The 24056-nt window shown below is 33.0% G+C and overlaps 1 protein-coding gene across 1 annotated transcript; it reads left to right on the plus strand.

Annotated features, from left to right (window-relative positions):
• Positions 1–973: 973 nt before the first annotated feature.
• Positions 974–22245, plus strand: LOC139519908 (adhesive plaque matrix protein-like). Its single transcript, XM_071312207.1, has 4 exons — positions 974–1208; positions 7632–7679; positions 15553–15600; positions 19378–22245. The coding sequence occupies exons 1-4, from the start codon at positions 1151–1153 to the stop codon at positions 22017–22019; spliced, it is 2796 nt and encodes a 931-aa protein (XP_071168308.1). The 5' UTR covers positions 974–1150; the 3' UTR covers positions 22020–22245.
• Positions 22246–24056: the final 1811 nt, after the last annotated feature.

A 24056-nucleotide genomic window follows, 5' to 3' on the forward strand; every position in this document is an offset into this window, starting at 1 on the left:
TGTACAATTGGAAAGATGGAAAAAGGTGTATAAAATTGGAAAATATGGAATAGGATGTAAACTATAGAAATTATTTTTTTTCTTCGGAAAACAAAATGCAAACGCCAAAAGTAATCAAGCCTCTTGTCCAAAAGCTCAACAAAATTACAGAAATAAATTGGTCGTCCTCTAAGAAACTTGTTTGGTTTATTATGGAGAGTTGTCTCATTGGAAATTATAACACATCTTCTTATTTACCTATTAGGACTTATTATCGATTTTCAATTTAATGGAATGAATCGTTCTCATTCAAAGAAAGAAAAAGTTTGAAACCATTTTTCAAACTTTTGTCCGCATTAAATGCAAGATAAATTGTTGCTATACATTTTACCGATATAGATAAACAGTTGATGTGTTCTTTTCCTCTATAAATGGTTACTAAGAATTGTGATCACATTCACTCATGATTTTTTAGGTAAGATCTATGTAATAATCCATAAAGTCCTGAATCAAAAAATGTCTGGTTACAAGGTACTTTGGTATCAAATAAGTGTGGTTGCTTATCACTTTTAATATGAATTTGACTTCTTACTGTTGCCCTGTAATAGTGGCTGTAATCGTCCTGAATATTTATCACATGTATTGTATGATTATTTCTTTTATCATTTCTTACAAGGACCAAATACATCTCAAATATTTTTTAAGTAACTTTTCCGTACTTTTGGTCATCAAATCATTGCAGTATTTTCACTTTAATCCAGATGAGCTGACAAGAATGTATAATGATATTTGTGCTTGAGGTTATTTTCATTCTTAGATAGTTCACATGAAGCACTTTCAAAAAATAAACAAATGTATTTCCTACATTAAGAAAAAAACTAATACATATTTGATTAAAGATTAGTCAAAGACTGCTCTGTAACACCCACTGAATAACATTTATTTTTAATCAGATTAATGTTGCTATTTTATTTACCATTAAACGCATGAAAATTTTGTACTTGGTTGGTTATTACAAGTTTGTTTGGTGTTAAATTATTTCCCCGTTTGAATGTTACAACTTTAAAGGAAAAAATGGATGAATTATTTTAAGTAACTTAATTTGACATAAAGCGTTAGTATATAAATAGGGAACACATTGTAATTCTGGTCAAGGTGTTGAAGCTGCACCATGGAGGGAATCAAATTAAATCTGTGCCTCTTGTGTATATTTACCTTTGACGTCTTGGGTAAGCAAATTGTTTTTATTGTCCATACCAATTGAACCCATTTTGTTGAATAATATTGATTAATTTAAAGAAGAAAAGAAAATGCATGATCCAAATTTTTTTACAGTGTAATTTCATTCCCCTATTTGCCATTTGAGGCATAAAACATGAAGAAATAAGTTTGGGAGGGCTTTAAAAACATTGTCAAGTAACAAACTGTCCGCACAGGGACTATATTCGTTAACAACGAAAAATCAAATGACAAAAACAGTGTTCCCGGATCTAATATCATAAAAATCAACATCACATTTGTTATAAAAGATTTATTTTACATGTGGAGTATAAGGCAAACATACGTAGATATCATTTGCAGTATTTAAGTATTCATGATATAGTTTTTGAAATACTAAAGCTTTTCTACCTCAGGAATAGAGTACCTTAGCTGTATTTGGCAAAACTTTTAGGAATTTTTGGTCCTCAATGCTCTTCAACTTCGTACTTTATTTTGGCATTTTTAACATTTTTTTATTCAAGCGTCACTGATGAGTCTTTTGTAGACGAATTGCGCGTCTGGCGTAAATATTAAATTTGAATCCTGATATCTATGATGAGTTTATCTAATTATAACAATACCACAATACCACAGTTTATAACTCTTAAAAATACCATCTGTTAATTTTGTTTTACAAAAAAAGGTAATCCATCTCACTTCGAGTATCCTATTTTAACATTTCTATTCAAACATATAAGTTTCACAAAATCTTCTATTTCTATTATATTATTTTCTTGTAACCAAGTTTTACATAAAAACAAAATTTCGTATGCATTTAAAAAGTTTAAAAAAAAAACGTCTTCATAACAAAAACTTAATCCATGTACATTCCAACTTAAACATTTCAAATTGTTCAAGTGTTCCCTGTTCTGTCCCTATGGGATATACTCTTTACAACCCACAAAAAATTGTCCTTCACAAAATATGCATTGATATCCATGGAGCGCAGTTCTTTCAGTAATAGTTATTTTTCTTTTCTACGTTTTTGTATTTGTAATTGTTTAGATATTCAAAAGGTGAATCTTTCAAATTATTCGAAACTTTCTTTACAGGATCCCGCATCTCAAAATTAATTTTTTAAACTTTACCAGGATTGGTCTATTTTTTTCTGTTTTCTTTCCCAATCTAAACTAATCCCGTATTGTGATTTTATTTGCAGGGTTTTCAATTTTTATGTTTTTACCACAGAATTCCAAAACTACATTCTAGCACAGATCTGTTTCATTTTCCGGAATGTTGTAGAATATAAAATTATTCCTCATATGGACATCAGTTAACTCGTTTTGTAACCTGCCATTTTCAATTTTTACTTGGTCTATTGTTTTGCTCAATTTGTTCATCATTCACATGGTTGTTTTTCAACTTCTTAGCTAATTTTCCAACCTCAGTTTTAAAATTTGATAGAGAGTTTTTTGCTCATCAAATTCGTAATTGATATACTATTTACTTGACTCTATCTGACCAAAACGGTCGTCTAATGTCTTTGTTGTGTTTTCTAGTTTTATCACTTTTGAATTAAAACTGGTTACTTATGTGTCAATTTGTTCTTATTTGTTTAACTGATTTTCAAATCTGTATATTCTACTAAATAGTTTGTCTACCCACTGTGGTCTTGTTGCATAGTGGAAAGAGTTTGGGGCTATACGTGCTGTACAGGCATAGAAATCATTTCAGTGTTTGGCGTTGAACACATCTTTTGGCTTTGACTTTGACGAGGAAACATATTATTTAGATTATGGCAGTGAAAGTTAAATCGCCGTTATCAAAGTGATTATTAATTAACTGTTTGTTTACATTTGTAATGTCACCTGTTTATCGCTTTCCTTAGGACATGTTGATTGAGTTTTATTTTTTTTGTTTCGTCTTCTTTTTCTTTGGTTTCTATTCATCAAAATCGTTTTAACACTACTGTCACTGGTGTTACTTACGTTATTTCTTTCTGTCTCTTTTTGGCCATAGTCAACATATAAACTTATAGTTTTGTCTCTCGACTAAAAATCCTGACTGTTCATTACATATCACGTGACGGATGATTGAATGACAAAAAAACACACCTGTATAAATAGAAAACTGTCATTTATTATGAAAATGACGAAGAAGTAACAAAAGGATAAACATGTAGAATTAAATTAATAATTATATAATAGTTCTTGAAAAACTGGTCATTATCATTTTATATTTAACGAAAACATATAATAAACAATTCAACAACTTAAATATAATATTAAAATCAGGAACATGTTTCATAAAAGGTAAATCTCTCTAAGCAGAGAAGCCACGCCCCAGCGGTCATTATCAGACGGAAACCACGCCCCACCGGTCAGTATCATGTAAAAGTTCGTTAACGACCGATTTTCTGGTCCGTTTTTTCTGTTAATGACCGATGCAATGTGCCGGATGCGTGAGACCACTCGAAAACCTAGGATCTAGATATGAAAGAGGCCCATGTCTCCATTTCCTTTTAAATCACAGTAACAAACATTTCCAACAAAGATATATTAGTACATTTATCTATATTGAATATTAACCTCTTGCATTATGGTTCACAGAGTCCTATGTCCCTATGACATCCAATAACTAACCCCAGCCATAGTACCTACAAAATATAACAATATTCAATTCAACATGTATGAAGGATTAAATGAAAGATGCTCATTACATTTTTAGTTATATACACAATTATGTTTTTCTCTTATTTATCGTACTTTTTTTACTACTTCTATAAAAATGATGAAGATCTACATAAAAAAAAATGGGGAAAAAAATCATTTCATCAAAACATCTTGCATTGTTTGTGTAAAATCCACTTGAATGTGGTCTCCATTAATAACCTGTGTTCATATAAATAAAATTGAGAAAGGAAATGGGGAATGTGTCAAAGCGACAACAACCCGACCATAGAGCAGACAACAGCCGAAGGCCACCAATGGGTCTTCAATGCAGCGAGAAACTCCTGTACCCGTAGGCGTCCTTCGGCTGGCCCCTTAAAAAATATGTATACTAGTACAGTGATAATGGACGTCATACTAAACTCCGAATTAAACACAAGAAACTAAAATTAAAAATCATACAAGACTGACAAAGGCCAGAGGCTCCTGACTTCCAAAATTGCGGCGGGGTTAAACATGTTTATGAGATCTCACTCACCCCTATACCTCTAGCCAATGTAGAAAAGTAAACGCATAAAAATACGTACATTAAGTTCAAGAGAAGTCCGAGTCCGATGTCAGAAGATGAAACAAAAGAAAATAAATAAAATGACAATAATACATAAATAACAACAGACTACTAGAAGTTAACTGACATGCTAGCTCCAGACCGCAATTAAACTGATTGAAAGATTATGTCTTCCTCATATGAATATCAGGCGCAATCCCTCCCGTTAGGGGTTTAGTATCATACTATCATAAAATATATGAGAAGAACATAACCCGTGTCATGCCAACAACTGTTTTTTAATAAATGTGTTTAGTTCCGATGCAAAGACCCTATAAGTGAATCAATATTTAAGCCAAAATATGCAATCTTTAATGATAAAATTAACGGTACCAATTTTCTTGCATCAGATGCGCATTTCGACAATACATTTCTCTTCAGTGATGCTCGTGGCCAAAATATTTGCAATCCAAAGCTTATATAAAAGATGAAGAGCTATAATCCAAAAGGTAATGACCTGACAACAGTATCGTATCTATATCCCTTGTTAATAAGTCTGTTTAAAGGTTTTGTAAGCTTTTGAGATGAATACTGACATTTCTGTGCTTTGTAAAGAATATTACCATAAAAGTTTGGATGTGAAATAAATGAACGTATAAGATGCCTGCATGTTGAGTTGTATTTACGAATTATTTCCTTATACCGATGATAAAATTTAGTAAATGATTTGACTAGTTTGTGATATCGAAAACCCTGATGTAATAATTTTTCAGTAATACATAAATTTCTCTCGCTAAAATCTAATACGTTGATACAAACATGAGCGAATCGTACAAGTTGAAATATATAAACACCATAAGATGGTGACAAGGGAACCTCACCATCTAAAAATGGATAATTAACGATAGGAAATGAAAAATCACCTCTTTTATCATAAATTTGTGTATTAAACTTCCCGTTAATGCTAAAGATATCAAGATCGAGGAAAGGGCAGTGGTCATTGTTAGTGTTAGCTTTATTTAAAGTAAGTTCAATAGGATAAATTTCTTTAGTATACATACTGAAGTTGTCATTATTAAGAGCCAATATATCATCCAAATATCTAAAAATATTGTTAAATTTTTGTATCAAATGTTGTTTCGATGGGTCTTTGCTAATTTTAGTCATAAATTGTAATTCATTAAATACAAAACCAGGTCCGCAATAAGTGGTGCACAGTTAGTCCCCATTGGAATTCCAATAACTTGACGATATACGGAATCTCCAAAGCGAACACAGATGTTATCAAGTAAAAATTCAAGCACATGTCCAATTGACATAGGTTTTTTGTTTATTGCTACTAAAAATGACCTAAAAGAGTTTGAACATATGTTCTCGCATTGTGACGTTTTAAATGCCCAGTTAATTAGGGGTGTGAATGTGAATATGAGGTAAAGTGGTATATAGGGTAGAAAAATCAAAACTATGAACAGATTTAAAATCACCAATATATGCATGCAATTTATCAAGTACTGCCAATGAGTTTTGACACTCCAAAAGTAATTAGTTCCACTATTTTCAAATGACTTATTTGAACAATTTATTATCAGGTTTTTGATTGTACCAAGTGAACTAGTAAGTAAAATAGACAATTTAGTAGTGGAACAATGGCTGGAAGATGAAATAAATCTATATTTGTAAGGTTTTTTGTGAAGCTTCGGAAGTCAGTACATAGTTGGGACTTTCATGGTATTTGGTTCTGCTTGTAAAGGAGTAGCTAAAAGTTTGTGTTTGTTACAGATGTCGTTTTCTGAAAATGAAGTCAGTTGGAATGATTGTGAATTCGTGATTTCCTTTTGCAAAACCTCAATATAAAATTTACGTCAAACAATAATGATATTATTAGCAGCTTTGTCAGCCGGGACAAAAACAAATTCCTTGGCTAGTTTTTTAAGTTTATGTTTGATACGCGAAAAAGGGTTTTTATGATTGTTGTTTAGAGTAATATGTTCTTGAAAATGTTGCATTCGAATATTAACTATCTTCACTACTGAGTTAAAAAAAAGAGTCCAAAGATTTGTTGTCAGCTTTTTTCCCGTTTTACCCATTTGATATGCACATATTCAGCTGCATTCTCCATCATTGTCTGAAGGCATAACAAAACGTTTTTCGCAAAACCAGGTTCAACCCATCATTTTTTTTCTTAAAATGTCCTGTAATAATTCAGGAAAATGGCCATTCTTATATGAAAGTTCGTTTCAGTGTGTGTTACATTTTTGTGTTTTGTTTCTGTTGTGCCGTATTACTATTATGTTTGATGTGTTCCCCTCAGTTTTAGTTTGTAACTCGGATTTTTTTTTTTCTGAATCGATTTATGAATTTCGAACATCGGTATACTACTGTTGCCTTTGTTTTTCCGTTTATGTACAGAAGCCGTGGGTTGTGCATAGGTAAGGACCATTTTCCTAATAGGTCCCATAGCTAATGGCTTATTGAGCAACTTCCTATTTACTCCACCCCATTGTCTATTTCCCTATTCTGCCTTAATACCGGATTATATGACAAATACTTTTCTCTTCAACATTGACAGTTTTAGAAACAGCCTCACTCCAAAACGATGTTGTTCTCCCAGAATCAAGAAACGCATATGTTTCAACATACCGGTATTTGTTGCAACCTATAGATTCCAATCTGATCGGTACAATTGGCAGGGATTGACTTTTATTTTCTACGGCCCTATGTTCGTGATCTTGAAAGTTTCTCTTGTTTTGGATCTTCGTTTTGCAGGTTGTTCCATTGACGTGACGTGAGTCAATATGTTTAATTGTTAGCTGCGTTATATGGCAGTTTGCACATGAAGCATTTTGTTGACAGACTGCTTTTTGATGACCAGACTTAAGACAAGCAAAACATATTCCTTTCATTTCCAAGAAACGTTCCTTCAAATCCTTTTAAAATAAAAAGCTGTACAGTTGTCAAGTGAATGATTCATAACCTTGCAAATTTAACATGGTGTCATAAATGCAACCAACATAGATCTTGTAAATACGACTGGACTCTTTCTCGTGTAACCCCAATTACAAGGTATTATGCAAAGAGAGAATAAAGAAGATAGTGAAAGTTCCAAATAGAAGCCCAAAACATATTTAGAATAGCAATTCAAATTATTACCAAAAACAAATTTCAGCCTTAAAGTGAACTCCATAATTATGATACGTTAATGAATCTTGCAATTTAACAAAAAAATTGTTTTTCAGGTTTTTCAAATGGTAACATATACAACGCTCATGTCTCATCTTATGCAGGTATGTTATGCTTTTATTGTTTAGTTTTGTTTGTTTTAAATTTGTTTTAAATTCCGGGAACTAAGAATGCCTATCTAAGTTTGTTTATATAGTAACAATGTTTACCATGCAAAATGAGATAGGAAAACATATTCGGTTCGTCAACGAAATTTTTTAAGTCTTAAAAGATTTTTAAAAACTTGTTGACGTTTCATTTTTTAATAATCACTAGAACATACCCGCGACTCCGTGAATAATTTAAGTACATGCGCCACATATTTGAGCCTGTATTTTAAGTATTCGGATTGACATCTGATAAAGTCATGCTTATTACAGGTGCACTATTTTATCAACTTTCAAAATCCTCCTGTTAAACCCGTTCTAGTTTTCCCACAACAACCTGAATCTACATGTGACAATGATTGACTTAAGTAATACCAATCCCTGTATAATGATTTACAATTCAATTATAATTGATTGACATCATGCTTGTCAATTTGAGAATTACAATCTTTGTCCTTAAGTGCAGTTTGCTTCATCGGGGTTTTCTTCCTGGCTATGTGTTGAAATGAAATGCACAGCTCTTTCACACGTGATATGTCTATCATAACGAAAACATTTACCGATTTGAAATAACTTATTTTTTCGTACATTGAATTGGTTTCTCCTTTGTCCACATCGTGCAGTACGAAGTGGTTAAATGTGTATCCTGAGAAAACATGGAGGTAGGTTTGTTAGATTTGTTTTCTGTTAACTGACTAGTTATATTCTTTTATGAAATTGTCATTTTAGTTTCTTCTTTAAAGTGAGTCGACTTCCCAAATATTTTGCTATGTGCCTGTTTTGACGTTTTAAATTTCAAGGGTAATCTATGTGTATTTGATAAATTATTATGTAGGGATGTCAACGAGTACTCGAGTATCACTCGGTAGTACCGAGGATCGATAACCAAAATGATACTCGACTAATCAGTTTCCTGTTAGAGTGCTGTTGCTTTCTTAAAAAGCAATTCGAATGTTTTCGTTTAACTGTCATTTTAAATTCCGGTAAACAGAGGTCGGATTTATAAACAAGAGCACTTATCCAGTCTTAAACTTTCAGCTAATACTACACTGATAATAAACTGATAATCGTAACTTGAATTACGACGATCCCAATTAGGCGACGGCAGAAATAGGATTAGTATTTTCAGTCACTTATCTGAAATGTTGTCTGTTGTTGTCAGGAGTAACTCAGCTGCAAGGTTTCTCTATACTATAACCGTCATATTTGAATCGTAACAGTGCACTATGATTGTATAAGCGCTTAGAAATTTGCCGTCTTAAAATTCGGGGTGATAATCGTAACTCGGTGGCATTTTTCTTGCACGATAATCGTAATTTCAGTAGTAACTGGAAAATAATAAATGTGTCTTAAACCCGCTGCAATTGATTGCACCTGTCCTAAGTCAGGAATCTGATGTTCAGTAGTTGTCGTTTGTTGATGTGGTTCTTGAGTGTTTCGTGGTTTTTTTTTATATAGATTAGACCATTGGTTTTCCCGTTTGAATGGTTTTACACTAGTTATTTTTTTGGGCCCTTTATAGCTTGATGTGCGATGTGAGCCAAGGCTCCGTATTGAAGACCGTACTTTGACCTATAATGTTTTACTTTTATAAATTGTGACTTGGATGGAGAGTTGTCTCATATCACATCTTTTTATAACAGGTATCTTCTTCCAGTTTTTCTATGGTATTTGTTTTGTGTAAAAACGGCAAAATTCAATTAAACGATGACATTAATGCAAAACAAAATGAAGCAATTTTCAGGTTTATACCCAGGACAAACTTACTTATATATCTCGATTAAAACTGACAACAATATGCATCACCTTTTAATATATACATGTAACTGTTAAAGATATGAAAAATAAAGCAGCTGTCGAGTCAGTTATTGTGGTAAATATATACTTTAATTTCTTTCAAAGTTTTAATGTTGTGTGCGCGTTTAGGGTTTAGGGGAAATGGATTGGTTGGTTTTAGCAACTCAAGAATATGATAGTTGTTGTTCATTCGTTTGATGTGTTTTGTCATTTGATTTTGCCATGTGATTAGGGACTTTCCGATTGAATTTTCCTCGGAGTTCAGTATTTTTATGATTTTACTTTTTATCAATATCCCGTTTACAAAAATTGAAATCCTTTCAATTCATTGATCCTAATGAAATTCCCGTATTCCACAATTTGATATGCCATATGTTTTGCCTCAAAAATCGCATATATCCAATCAACTTAATCAATAAAATATACCCTATACCACGGGGTTGGCTGTTGGTTATCTCCTACTATAACTATATAAGTCATAACATGGATTTTTGATTTTCGGCAATATATGAATGGTGAAGTTTTTTAAATTCCAGCAGCACGCCAAAAGTGACCCTAACCCCTCCCCGGTTCTATATAAGCCTCAAGTTCGCAGCCAGTTTTGAGTCCCGTTTTGTTTATATTCATGGATGGCTCCAGAAATTTTGAAAAAGGGATATGAAGGAGGGTTGCTATTATCTGAACGTGTATACTAAAATTCTGAACAAATGAACAAAATTTTCTATTTCAACAGTCTTGAAATTGTTTTACATGTGTCATTTCTGGGCCTTTTATAGTTGACTATGTTGTATGGGCTTTTTTCATTGTTAAAGGCCGTACGGTTACCTATAGTTTTTAATTTCTGTGTCACTTGGTCTCTTTTGGAGAGTTGTCTCATTGGCAATCATACAACATCTTCCTTTTTATAATTTATCACTAGTTTTATCTAATCTGACACGCGCGTTTTGCCCGACAATTACCGTCATATCTCGTAAATTCCATTAGAGTTGCCTCTTCTCTCACTTCCATATTTTTGGACACTACTAATTCCTGGAGTTTTCTGTATTTAAACATAGTTCTTGTTTCCCCATTTCCAAATTTCCCGAAGTTTGTTCTCCTTTCCAATGTTATGATACACTAGTATGTAGCTGTTTACATTAGAACTATTTATCATATATGCACAAAAAGAAAAGTCATGAGACGTTGGATTTTTTTTTTCACCATATTTTCAGCATATGCTTTCAGATAGCTGTTTTAGTGTCAATGTCAATCAACCACTATCCAGTTACGATTATCTTTGCATTTTTTACTACCGAAATTACGATTATCCTTTTTTTAATAACGATTATCATCCCGAATTTTAAGCGCTTTGACAATTATAGTGCACTGTTACGATTATAATGGTAATGGTATAGAAAAACCTTGCAGCTGAGTAACTCTTGGCAACAACAGGCTACATTTGAGAAAAGATTTTATCTATTCCTGTCGTCGCCATATTGGGATCCACGTAATTCCAGATACGATTATCAGTTTAACACCAGTCTCTTAGTCATTCCCCACCTCTGTTTCGTCAGAGCATATATTTACATCAGCAGGAAAGTTAGAAAAAAAAACAGTTAGTTACATTACAAAGTTCAGAAATCGAATCGTCCCGGAAATAATATTCTTAGATTATTAAAACAAAATAGTTGCAACCTGTGTCGACACTCCGAAATAATTAAAGGCATCAGCAAGTTCTAAATGAAATCATCACCCCTTTGTTTTTCTTAAAATTTGTTTTTACGGTTCCCAAATACTATTGTTTGCGTAATCATTTTTCATAAGAAATTGCTTAATTACTTAATTAGATCATTGCCACTTTATATAACCAGTTCATGTAGTAAATGATATATTAATTATTGTATACAATTTCAAATTATCTAATCTAATGTAATCATGCTGACGGTTTTACGTTTATAAGACAACGACCCATAATATTTGAAATTGGTATGAGTTTGTTATTTCATTTTGTAAGTGTTTTACCGAAGCGAGTACTCGAGTACCGCTCACAGGGGCGGATCCAGCCATTTTAAAAAGGGGGGGGGGGTCCTAACCCAGGACAAAGGGGAGGTTCCAATTACATGTCCCCATTCAAATGCATTGATCGTCCAAAAAAAGGGGGGTTCCAACCCCCGGTACCCCCCCTCTGGATCCGCGCCTTCGCTCGATAAATCCATTGAGTACTCGCTCAGTAAATTTCACCGAGTTGACATCCCTATTATTAAGTCATTTTCACAAATTACTCGAAACCTTTGCTTAATCCTTTCATCGATGGAAATTTTTGGTTTTGAAGATAAGCTGTGCCTGGAAAAACATTTTTATAAAAAGGATACGAAAATTTTATGTTTACGGTTGTTTATATATCCCGTAGATATGATCAATATGAACTGATGATTCCATTTGGATAATCATTTTCTTAAAAAAGCAGTTTCTATCAAAAATATGTTATCCAAATTTATAGATACGAATAAACCAAATACATTTCATGGATTCCTACGGCCGTAATGAGGTGCGAAATTTGTATGTTTTCCATCAATTAGAAATACAACTTTAAAATTTTGATGGATTCAGTCGAGGATTATGCCAGGCAAGGGGCTAAGCGTGCGAAGGAACATGTAGACACTCTTTCCGAATGGATTAAGGCAGTGAGGTCGTTGATACAAATCAGAATTAAGAAACTAAATGGGTCTACCAATGCCAATGCTACCGCAATCTTTAAAGACCCTAATGTTACAAAACACTTATCCTACCTTGATGACAAATATGTTGTTGTCCCCGCAGATAAAGCCCCAAACAACATCGTTTTGTGTGTAAAACTCATTACATAAACTGCTTGATAAACGAATTAGGTATTGACAATTCACTTGAAAACCCAACATATACCCTCACGACACTTACCAAAGATGAAATCCTGGATAATCACAGGTCTTTTCTATGTTCCTTTGGAATTTCAACCAAAGACAAAGAACTGGATCTTCGATTCCATCACGGTATTGGATACCTAAATTACATGTACATAAGTGTCCTTACAAACAACGGTATATTGCTGGGTCTTCCAAGTGCTCCACGAAACCTATTTCTAAATTATTAACATCTGTTTTGAACAGCGGTATACTACTGTTGCCTTTATTTATCAGCAATCAAAGATGGGCTTCCAAGTTTTTGTGAAACTGTCTATTCTAGAGGTGGCGTGAATAAGATGTGGATACTTAAAAATTCCAAAGATCTTTTAGAGTACATACAATCTAGCTCTCTTTCATCTTGTAATAGTATTAAAACATTTGACTTTTCTACGCTTTACACAAGTATTCCACATTATAAACTAAAAGACAAATTGAAAGAGTTGATATTGCTTTGTTTCATAAACAAGTATGGCCAACGTAGATACAAGTATCTTGTCTTAGGGAGGGATAAATCTTACTTTGTAAAGGATCACTCTGATTCAATCAAAAAATTCTCTGAAACTGACATTATCATGATGCTTGATTTCTTGATTGACAACATATTTATTACTTTCGGAGGACGTGTTTTTCAACAGACTGTCGGCATTCCAATGGGAACAAATTGTGTCCCTCTTCTTGCCGACTTGTTTCTTTATTACTATGAGGCTGACTTCATACAGGAACTTCTTAGGAAGAAAGATAAGAAGTTAGCGATATCCTTTAACTCTACTTTCCGCTATATAGATGATGTTCTTTCACTAAATAATTCAAAATGTGATGACTATGTGGAACGCATCTATCCCATAGAACTAGAGATAAAGGATACTACAGATACAGTTAAGTCGGCATCATATCTTGACTTACATCTAGAAATTGACAATGAGGGTCGGTTGAAAACAAAGCTTTACGACAAAAGAGATGATTTCAGCTTTCCAATTGTGAACTTTCCATTTCTAAGTAGCAACATTCTAGCAGCACCTGTATACGGGGTATATATCTCCCAATTGATATGATATTCCCGTGCTTGCATTTCCTATCATGATTTTCTTGATAGAGGGTTGCTGCTCACAAGGTAGCTATTAAACCAAGAGTTCCAAATGGTGAAGTTGTAATCATCCCTTCGTTAATTTTACGGACGCCATCACGAGCTGCTTGACCGTTATGGAATAACCGTTTCACAAATGATATCGGATATGTTCCTTACGTCGTAACTACAATCCCCTTCCCTTTCATGAATGTGACCTACCAAATTAGACTATTTACCGGATTTGTTATTTCATGTGCAACACGACGGGTGCCACATGTGGAGCAGGATCTGCTTACCCTTCCGGAAGACCTGAGATCACCCCTAGTTTTTGGTGGGGTTCGTGTTGCACATTCTTTAGTTTGTCTGTTTGTATTTTTCATTTTTAGCCATGGTGCTGTCAGTTTATTTTCGATTTCTGAGTTTGACTGTCCTTCTGGTATCTTTCGTCCCTCTTTTGGTGTAGATTTTGAATAAGTTAACCATTGGTTGTTGAATTAAATGTTTGTACGATTGTCATGTATTAAAAAAACTAGTTCATTCTTTGAGAGTAAAATTAGACACTAGCTATAAGTATATATAAAAAATAAAGTATAATTTTTCAATAAAAGTTAAATATTGAAATAAACTGTTATCACAGAGATATGTCTCGCTTTTTTGTTATGTCGATAATATTGAAATTAAAGAAGTCAATGAACAATGACTGAATGTACATAGCTAAAAAATTTGAATGGAAATAAGATGTGCCAATGCTTATACAACTGCATACTAAATACATCATAAGAAGTTCCCTTAAATCAAACCTAATCACAAACTAATACATGTTAACTAAGCAAAGTTCCAAAGTCAATAGACCGTGAAATAGGGGGCAGGGCCAACCAATCTTCATGGAAATGAGATGTGCCAATGCTTATACAACTGCATACCAATTATCATTAACTTACCACTAGTGGTTGCTCATAAACTGACCTAATCACAAACTAATCAATAGACCATAACTGAGGGGGCGGGACCAAATAATCTCCATGGCAATGGGGTATGCCAATACTAATTCAACTGCATATCAATTATCTGTGACCTACCACTAGTGGTTCACCACAAACTAGACCTAATCACAAACTAATACATTGTTGACGCCGCCACCGATACCGGAAACAGCATACCTATGTCTCGCTTTTTGGCTCCATCAAGCGAGACAATTAAATTCGCTTTTAGCTGCCAGTTTGGTTCAATTTTGTCAAATCAAGCTAAGAAACATTGTTAATGAAGTATTTACTTGCAAGTGAATAATTTGACCTAATTGTATCCGTATTCATGTGAATTTCGATTTGACCCTTTGGCTAGGGATGGATAACAAATTAATAGTGTGCGTATTTTGGTTATTTAAAAGGGAAAAAATGACAACATTGACAGTGAAGCAAAGGAAAATCATCCGATCCAAACAAAATCATTCTTATACAGGTAGAAACGATATGTTTGATACATCTTTTATATCTTTAATGTAAAATTGATTGATTTTTGTTTGCTTAACGTCGCATTAGCACAAAAAGGCTACTTTCGTGGCGATATGATATAAAATCAAACAGACGGGGTTGTTTGCTTAACGTCGCATTAGCACAAAAAGGCTACTTTCGTGGCGATATGATATAAAATCAAACAGACCGGCACGATTTCACTTTCTATTAATTTATATTGATATTTATTTTTTGTACTGCTTACATGACCATCATAGGTGTTCGTTAGTTAAGTAGAAAGCGTCAAGACTAAAGTATACACGAAACGAAGCTACATATTACCAAGAACATGCCCTGTAATTGTTTATTTTAGACTTTTGAAAATTTTAATAAATGTTTTACATGGTTATAAATCAAATATAAAAATTTTAGTCAAATCTGTGATCGAGAATTTGACAACTTGTGCCCTTTAAGATCATTTAAGAAAAAGTTATCTTCATTGAATGATCCAATATTAATGCTTGTAATAATTATATTTTGTTTGTGAAATGGATAAAATTACTTATGCTGTAGAATTGAACTATTTATCATTACAGGTGCAAGCGCTGGGGCTTACAAGAAACTGCCTAATGCATATCCATACGGTAAGAAAATGCTACTAAGATTACTATATATGTTGTGATTGACATTTATAAGAAAGATGGTAATGTGGACCTTATTTTCAATATCCCATAACACTAGACAAATCTAGTTGATTAAATATTATACAATTACACCGAAGTGAATGTCACTAGGTTTTTCAAAAGTGTGTCAGATATTCGGACTCCTCGGTGTTTTTTCATACGTTAGAAGGTAAAATATTTTTCTCCATAACACCCATTTACCTTTTCATATAAGACTTAAAAGCTCATAAAAGGTCATTTAATAAAATTTAACAAGATTCTTGATTTCCTTTCTTTTGGTTTGAGACCCAAATAATACCGATGCAAATATGAGGTAAAAGTCCGAGTCAGCCTTTTCCCGCCATATTTTATTTTTCAAATATCTCGAAAAGAAGATCATGACCTATCAATATTTTTAGCTTATTTTGATCCTTAACAAATACTGTTCCAGGTTATAATATCAATTTTAAGTTCTTGATTTATTTAATTTCACCTGAGATTACCTAACTACATCCTTAACATTGTTTTTCTTGTTTGCTCTATTCGTCAAATCTAGAGTTGACATGTAGTTACAATAAGGATTTTACTAGTATCTACCTTTTATATGGATACAATAGCTGTTCGCAACATATATTGCTAAACAGCTATGTTTCAAAAAATCTCAAAATGACTTGTACTAGGAGTGGACAAAACTAAATAAGTCTTCTTGATGTTATTTATTCTTTTGGTGATGTTGAAACCTTTTAGACTTGCTTTTGCTCATTAAATATTATATTTTTAATGTAAATATGATCTACGATTTATCGTTGGTCCATTTTCAGACATTTTTTTTGTTTCAGATTCCAGCCCCGATCGGGGAGATAGTTACGAGACTGATCTACTCTAACATCGTTAGGTTGATTTTCTAGGCACTTTGTATTTTTATATATTTATATAATAGATGAGTGACCAATGTGGACCTTATTTTCACAACTCCGTGGACTGGTTTTTATAGCCTACAATATCCCACAACACTAGACAAAACATCTTAATTGGAATTAAAGAGTTAGAGTCAAGCTGGGTAAAATTAGGATAATGGGTTGCAATTGAATTAATAAGAAGTATTTCGGATATTACTGCTTATTCCTCATTGAAGGAAAAAGTGTTCATCATCATCTAAAGTTTTGCGAACTTTACACACTCTATCACTGAGTATGTTCTCTTTGAAATTGTATTTATCGACCTTTTTCAATCTCAAAGTTATAGTCACTTATACGGAATTTTGTTAAAAGTTGACGACTGCTAAAATTAGCCATGGCTTTTACACTTTCAGACATGTAAGACTATATACCAAGATTCTGGTAGCAATGATTGGTTTTTCGATGTTAATATGACATTTTTTATCGTTGTTGTGTGAAAGTTTTGATTGATTTACTCGGAGCTCCACCATTCTAAGGAAAAAGTTTGAAACATATATCATTTTTATTATTTGATTGGTTCATATTTACATAAAGAATGCTTTGATAATCAAAACCTGAGCAGGAACGTTATATAGTAACATTTGGATTCATTAAACTTTCCTTCAAGCACTTGTTATTTTTTATTTTCGAATGTCGGAGCCCCGCTTGACAGTTTCCCGAATGACCAAAATAGTATAAAACCGTACAGTTCCGTTCCCTCACTGTGTTCCAGTTTCATTTCATTTTACGGTATACTATAAAGGTAAAGTTTTTAACTGTTATTGATATTTGTGATTGTATCATACTATTATTCTTTAAAACAAAAATTGAAAAAATCATGTAAATCAACATATCAAAACATATTAAATCGTTGGTTTTCCCGTTTGAATGGTTTTACACTAGTAATTTTGGGGCCCTTCATAGTTTGTTGTTCGGTTTGAGCCAAGGCTCCGTGTTGAAGGCCGTGCATTTACTTATAATGGTTTACTTTTATAAATTGTTATTTGGATAGAGAGTTGTCTCATTGGCACTCACACCACATCTTCCTATATCTATATAACATCATATCTTTTTTAACTGTTGATATCAACAACATTAAAACATAATGGTCAACAATAATAAAATTGAGAATGGAAATGGGGAATAATAATCGCTATTTTACTGACTAATAATTTCTTTTCTCAGCACAACACAGTGTTATGAAAAATTATCGCTAGAAACTAAGGGCGCACGTGTTCGTTGTCAATTAAAATAACAACGTCGTCATTGGTTAAAGATCGATAAACAGATTAGCAATGGTCATATCAACTCGTTTGCCTTCTTACTATCGCCTTGCCGGCTGAAGCGAGAGAATCAATCTCGTCGAGATGATCGGTAATCTATAAATATAGCTAAACAGCTATGAACACTCACGATCATATATTCTGTTGACTTCTATATTTTGGCATTACAGCAGATTTTTTCTCTATCTATTTAGGACATCTTTACATAAAATTCATTTGCAATGTACTATTTAAAATTGTATTCTTGGAAATATGATTATTTTATGTAAGGATTATATAGTTTTATGCGCATTGTTTGTGTTAGCAATTAGCCACAATACGAACCTTTTTTGGCAAAAATGCTCAGCGAACTTACGGATAAGCAGAGAACCCAAAAGTTTTGTTTTGGCCTACTTTGTGTCGAGTTAAGGAATTTCGCTACTCTGTATAAAAATAACAAGCTTTTTGAAAGACTGTTATAAATTGATAGTATATAAAAAAAGAAACTAAAAAAGTAGAAAAAAAATGGTGAGCTTGTTTTCGAGTTTTAAGCCATTGAAACTTTGGCGGGAAATAATTCTCTCTAGATTTTTCTTACATTTAATATTGGCACCTTTCTTGTTTAAAAAAACTATGAAAAAATAACAAGGATTTTATAAGATTTTAAAATATGAATTTTCAAACTATATGTAATAAAAATATGAAAAAAAAAGTAAGGGTTAGTGGGCAAATTTTTTTATGTCAAGACATGGATAAAACCAGAGGATTCCGGAAATCTGGCAAAAATTCAAAAAATAGAGGAGCAAACATCCTTGAGCCTTTTTAACTAATTTCTATAATTTGGTTTTTTTTTGTTGTGCCAATGTTCCAGATTAGAAAACGGGTTGGGTTTTTGACCCAAAATAATATTCCTATATATCAGTGTATATCGTTCAATGATATGTGGAAATTCGTCTTTTTGGCAATCATACCATTTTAGTCTTAGATGATTTTTTTATTAGTTGTTATTGGTTTTGAACTAAATGTCAGTAACTGCGAGTTCACTCAAATCTGAAATTAATTGTCTTCCATCCACGTCTGGTCTGTATTTTTGTTAGATGTTTTTGAACTTTGTATCAATCTGATGAGGTAAAACTTCTTCAACCCCGTCACATTCTGTATGTGCCTGTTCGATGTGAGAAGCCTATAATTTAATGATTTTCGTTTGTTGTTGTATCATAAAAAGTAAAATCACAAAAATACTGAACTCCAAGGGAAATTCAAATCGGAAAATCCCTAATCAAATGGTAATAAGATACATACATGTATTTTTCGGTCATTGTTTTGTACAGAAATCAGTCCAGATGTTTTCTTGTTTTCTTTTTTACATTTTTTTCATTTTGAGTCCCGTTATAGCTAACTATGCTGTATCTATTTTGCTTGTTGTCTTAGGCCGTACGATGACTTCTAAGTCATTTGGTCTCCGGTGGAGAGTTGTCTCATTGGCAATCAACCAAATCGTCTGAAATTCATATATACACATCTTGTTTCTTAACTAACAGTGTGGATTTTTTTTGTAGGAACAAAGCATGAACCAGTATACAAACCTGTGAAGACAAGTTATTCGGCACCATATAAACCACCAACATACCAACCACTCAAAAAGAAAGTGGACTATCGTCCTACGAAAAGTTATCCGCCAACATATGGATCAAAGACAAACTATCTGCCACTTGCAAAGAAGCTGTCATCTTACAAACCTATTAAGACAACATATAATGCAAAGACAAATTATCCACCAGTTTATAAACCTAAGATGACTTATCCTCCTACATACAAACCAAAGCCCAGTTATCCTCCAACATATAAATCAAAGCCCACATACAAACCTAAGATAACATACCCTCCAACTTATAAAGCAAAGCCCAGTTATCCTCCAACATATAAACCTAAGAAAACTTATCCCCCCACATATAAACCTAAACTAACCTATCCTCCTACATACAAACCAAAGCCCAGTTATCCTCCAACATATAAATCAAAGCCCACATACAAACCTAAGATAACATACCCTCCAACATATAAAGCAAAGCCAAGTTATCCTCCTACATATAAACCTAAGAAAACTTATCCCCCCACATATAAACCTAAACTAACCTATCCTCCTACATATAAACCAAAGCCCAGTTATCCTCCAACATATAAACCAAAACCAAGTTATCCCCCTTCATATAAAACTAAGAAAACTTATCCCCCCACATATAAACCTAAACTAACCTATCCTCCTACATATAAACCAAAACCAAGTTATCCCCCTTCATACAAACCTAAGAAAACTTATCCCCCCACATATAAACCTAAACTAACCTATCCTCCTACATATAAAGCAAAGCCAAGTTATCCTCCAACATATAAAGCAAAACCAAGTTATCCTCCAACTTATAAAGCAAAACCAAGTTATCCTCCAACTTATAAAGCAAAGCCAACTTATAAAGCAAAGCCAACTTATCCTTCAACGTATAAAGCAAAGCCAACTTATCCTCCAACTTATAAAGCAAAACCAAGTTATCCTCCAACTTATAAAGCAAAACCAAGTTATCCCCCAACTTATAAAGCAAAGCCAACTTATAAAGCAAAGCCAAGTTATCCTCCAACTTATAAAGCAAAACCAAGTTATCCTCCAACTTATAAAGCAAAGCCAAGTTATCCTCCAACGTATAAAGCAAAGCCAAGTTATCCTCCAACTTATAAGGCAAAACCAAGTTATCCTCCAACTTATAAAGTAAAGCCAACTTATAAAGCAAAGCCAACTTATCCTTCAACGTATAAAGCAAAGTCAAGTTATCCTCCAACTTATAAAGCAAAACCAAGTTATCCTCCAACTTATAAAGCAAAACCAAGTTATCCTCCAACGTATAAAGCAAAACCAAGTTATCCTCCAACTTATAAAGCAAAGCCAACTTATCCTTCAACGTATAAAGCAAAGCCAACTTATAAAGCAAAGCCAAGTTATCCTCCAACGTATAAAGCAAAGCCAAGTTATCCTCCAACTTATAAAGCAAAACCAAGTTATCCTCCAACTTATAAAGCAAAGCTAACTTATAAAGTAAAGCCAACTTATCCTTCAACGTATAAAGCAAAGCCAAGTTATCCTCCAACTTATAAAGCAAAACCAAGTTATCCTCCAACTTATAAAGCAAAACCAAGTTATCCTCCAACTTATAAAGCAAAACCAAGTTATCCTCCAACTTATAAAGCAAAGCCAAGTTATCCTCCAACGTATAAAGCAAAGCCAAGTTATCCTCCAACTTATAAAGCAAAACCAAGTTATCCTCCAACTTATAAAGCAAAGCCAACTTATAAAGCAAAGCCAACTTATCCTTCAACGTATAAAGCAAAACCAAGTTATCCTCCAACTTATAAAGCAAAACCAAGTTATCCTCCAACTTATAAAGCAAAACCAAGTTATCCTCCAACTTATAAAGCAAAACCAACTTATAAAGCAAAACCAACTTATAAAGCAAAGCCAACTTATCCTTCAACGTATAAAGCAAAACCAAGTTATCCTCCAACTTATAAAGCAAAACCAGCTTATAAAGCAAAGCCAACTTATCCTTCAACTTATAAAGCAAAACCAACTTATCCTTCAACGTATAAAGCAAAACCAAGTTATCCTCCAACTTATAAACCTAAAATAAGTTATCCTCCAACTTATAAAGCAAAACCAAGTTATCCTTCAACTTATAAAGCAAAATCAAGTTATCCTCCAACTTATAAAGCAAAGCCAACTTATAAAGCAAAGCCAACTTATCCTTCAACGTATAAAGCAAAGCCAACTTATAAAGCAAAGCCAACTTATCCTCCAACTTATAAAGCAAAACCAAGTTATCCTCCAACATATAAACCAAAGCCAAGTTATCCTCCAACTTATAAATCCAAGTCAAGTTATCCCTCTTCATACAAACCTAAGAAAACTTATCCCCCCACATATAAACCTAAACTAACCTATCCTCCAACATATAAACCAAAGCCAAGTTATCCAGCATCTTATAAACCTAAGATTACTTATCCCTCAACTTATAAATTGAAGCCAAGTTATCCTCCAACATACAAATCTAAAACAAGTTACCCTCCTACATATAACAAAAAGATCAGCTATCCATCATCATATAAAGCTAAGACAAGTTATCCCCCAGCATATAAACCAACAAACAGATATTAATCTCAATATTAAAAGTATTAACTAAAATATTCACATTACTGTACTACACATTTTAACGTTTGTGTTGATGAGAAACAGATGAACATTTGAAAGTAATACCTAATCGGGGTTAATGATTTGTTATATTCAATCTTTATGTTTGTGATTTGTTATATTCAATCTTTATGTTTGTGATTTGTTATGTTCTTAAAGTATTGTTTCAAATAAAGGTTTATTCTTTTCTGGTTGTGGCCTGTTATGTTTTTTCTAACACGAACTTCTATTTCTCGTATAACGCTAAACGAGGTGTGATATGAATACGTGACACGAACATTGTGTTAATTTGGATGGCTTATCTTTCAATGTGTCATTACGAATCGGAAGTGCAACATTTCCATTGATTACAGTCAGACCAACGTTGACGATTTAAGGTCACACAGCTTTCTTGTCAACAAAGATTTATTATTGTTTTAATAATATATAAAACACTGACATGTTTGACCATAAAATATTTTTTGGTCGAAAAAGAAAAAGAAATACACACTAAAATAACAACATAACAAGGTTCAATTAATAGCGATGTTGACATTGACTCAAGTGCACCAGGTATTTTGACTATTAAAAACAAAGAACGTATAATAGTTTGTGTTTTATGGGTAAATCGCTACACAATAAAAAAAAACACAACCAAAGATGACATTCACACATATAACTCTGAGGTATACTACAAACAGTATTGAATAAACGATATTATTAATTATCTGAAGTAAGCACCAACAGTCAATGCTGAAAGGAAAATCCGTACTTGTTCTAAAATGCAGATGAGTGAAACTGGTACAAAAAAAAATAAGATAATATATTTTATGTTAAGCCAGCAATAATCTTCAAGGGACGGTACCACAAAATATACAATTCTTGTTAGGCTCAGTGCAGGCCCAATAGACCATCTAAGCTTATTTTAAAGAATAAATACATGGACGACTCATGTACATATTCTAATTCAGCATATCATTGCGTATGTTTTCAATTTGCTTTTTCGTGAGATGAAAAACAACGAACATGCATACATTTTAATTTATTTCACGGAATTTGAATTTTCGTATTTCTTATTTAATTCAGACAAGACAGTAAGGAGGGCCCTCATGGGGTTTTTGATTATGTGATTACTTGGCCGTTTTTTTAATGATTATTTGATTATTAAGCCAAATATTTCATGATTATTTGATTACCTAGGACTGTTTTTTTAGTTTATGATTATTTGATTACTAAAGATAAGCAAATATTTAATGATTATGTGATTATATTGGCAAAAAAATGGTGATTATGTGATTACTAGGACCCCCCCATGAGGGGCCTCAGTAAGAGTTTGGCATATCGTCGCTGGGCTTCTAAAATGTCGTATATGACTTTTTTGGCTAAAAATACTTTTTGACACCAATGGTCTGGGCGGGAGGAAATCTTTGTTATCACAAAATAGCATACAGTTAGACCAATCAAAATGTGTGAAATAAGACATATTACAAAATTGCCAATGTCAGTTGTTTGTAAAGTTTGCTTCCAAAATGTTGTATGAAAACTTGAAAATCGTTGTAGAATGGTTTTGGGAAAAAAGTAATTGTACATTTATTTATTTCTGTGAAAATAATTTAAGTTCTTGGATAATCCAGAAGTGTCAACGTTTTTATTTCACCGCTATTTACAAAAATGTTCAAGTTCACATACGACATTTTGGAGCATGCATTTTGCCAAAATTTTCAAAGCCTGTTTGTGAGAAATTTTTTTCTTGAAAAATTTGTAATTTACAACATTTTAGAAGCCCAGCGACGATATGACTATGAAGTATGTTTTCCGCTAAGGCATTTTGACGAAAACAATAGTTATCAAAGGTACCAGGATTATAATTGTAATACGCCAGACGCGCGTTTCGTCTACATAAGACTCATCGGTAACGCTCAGATTAAAATAGTTATCAAGCAAATCAAGTACAAAGTTGAAGAGCATTGAGGACACAAAATTCCAAAAAAAGTTGTGCCAAATACAGCTAAGGTAATCTATTCC

This window comes from Mytilus edulis, chromosome 4 (assembly GCF_963676685.1).
Source record: "Mytilus edulis chromosome 4, xbMytEdul2.2, whole genome shotgun sequence".
Classification (NCBI taxonomy): Eukaryota; Metazoa; Mollusca; class Bivalvia; order Mytilida; family Mytilidae; genus Mytilus; species Mytilus edulis.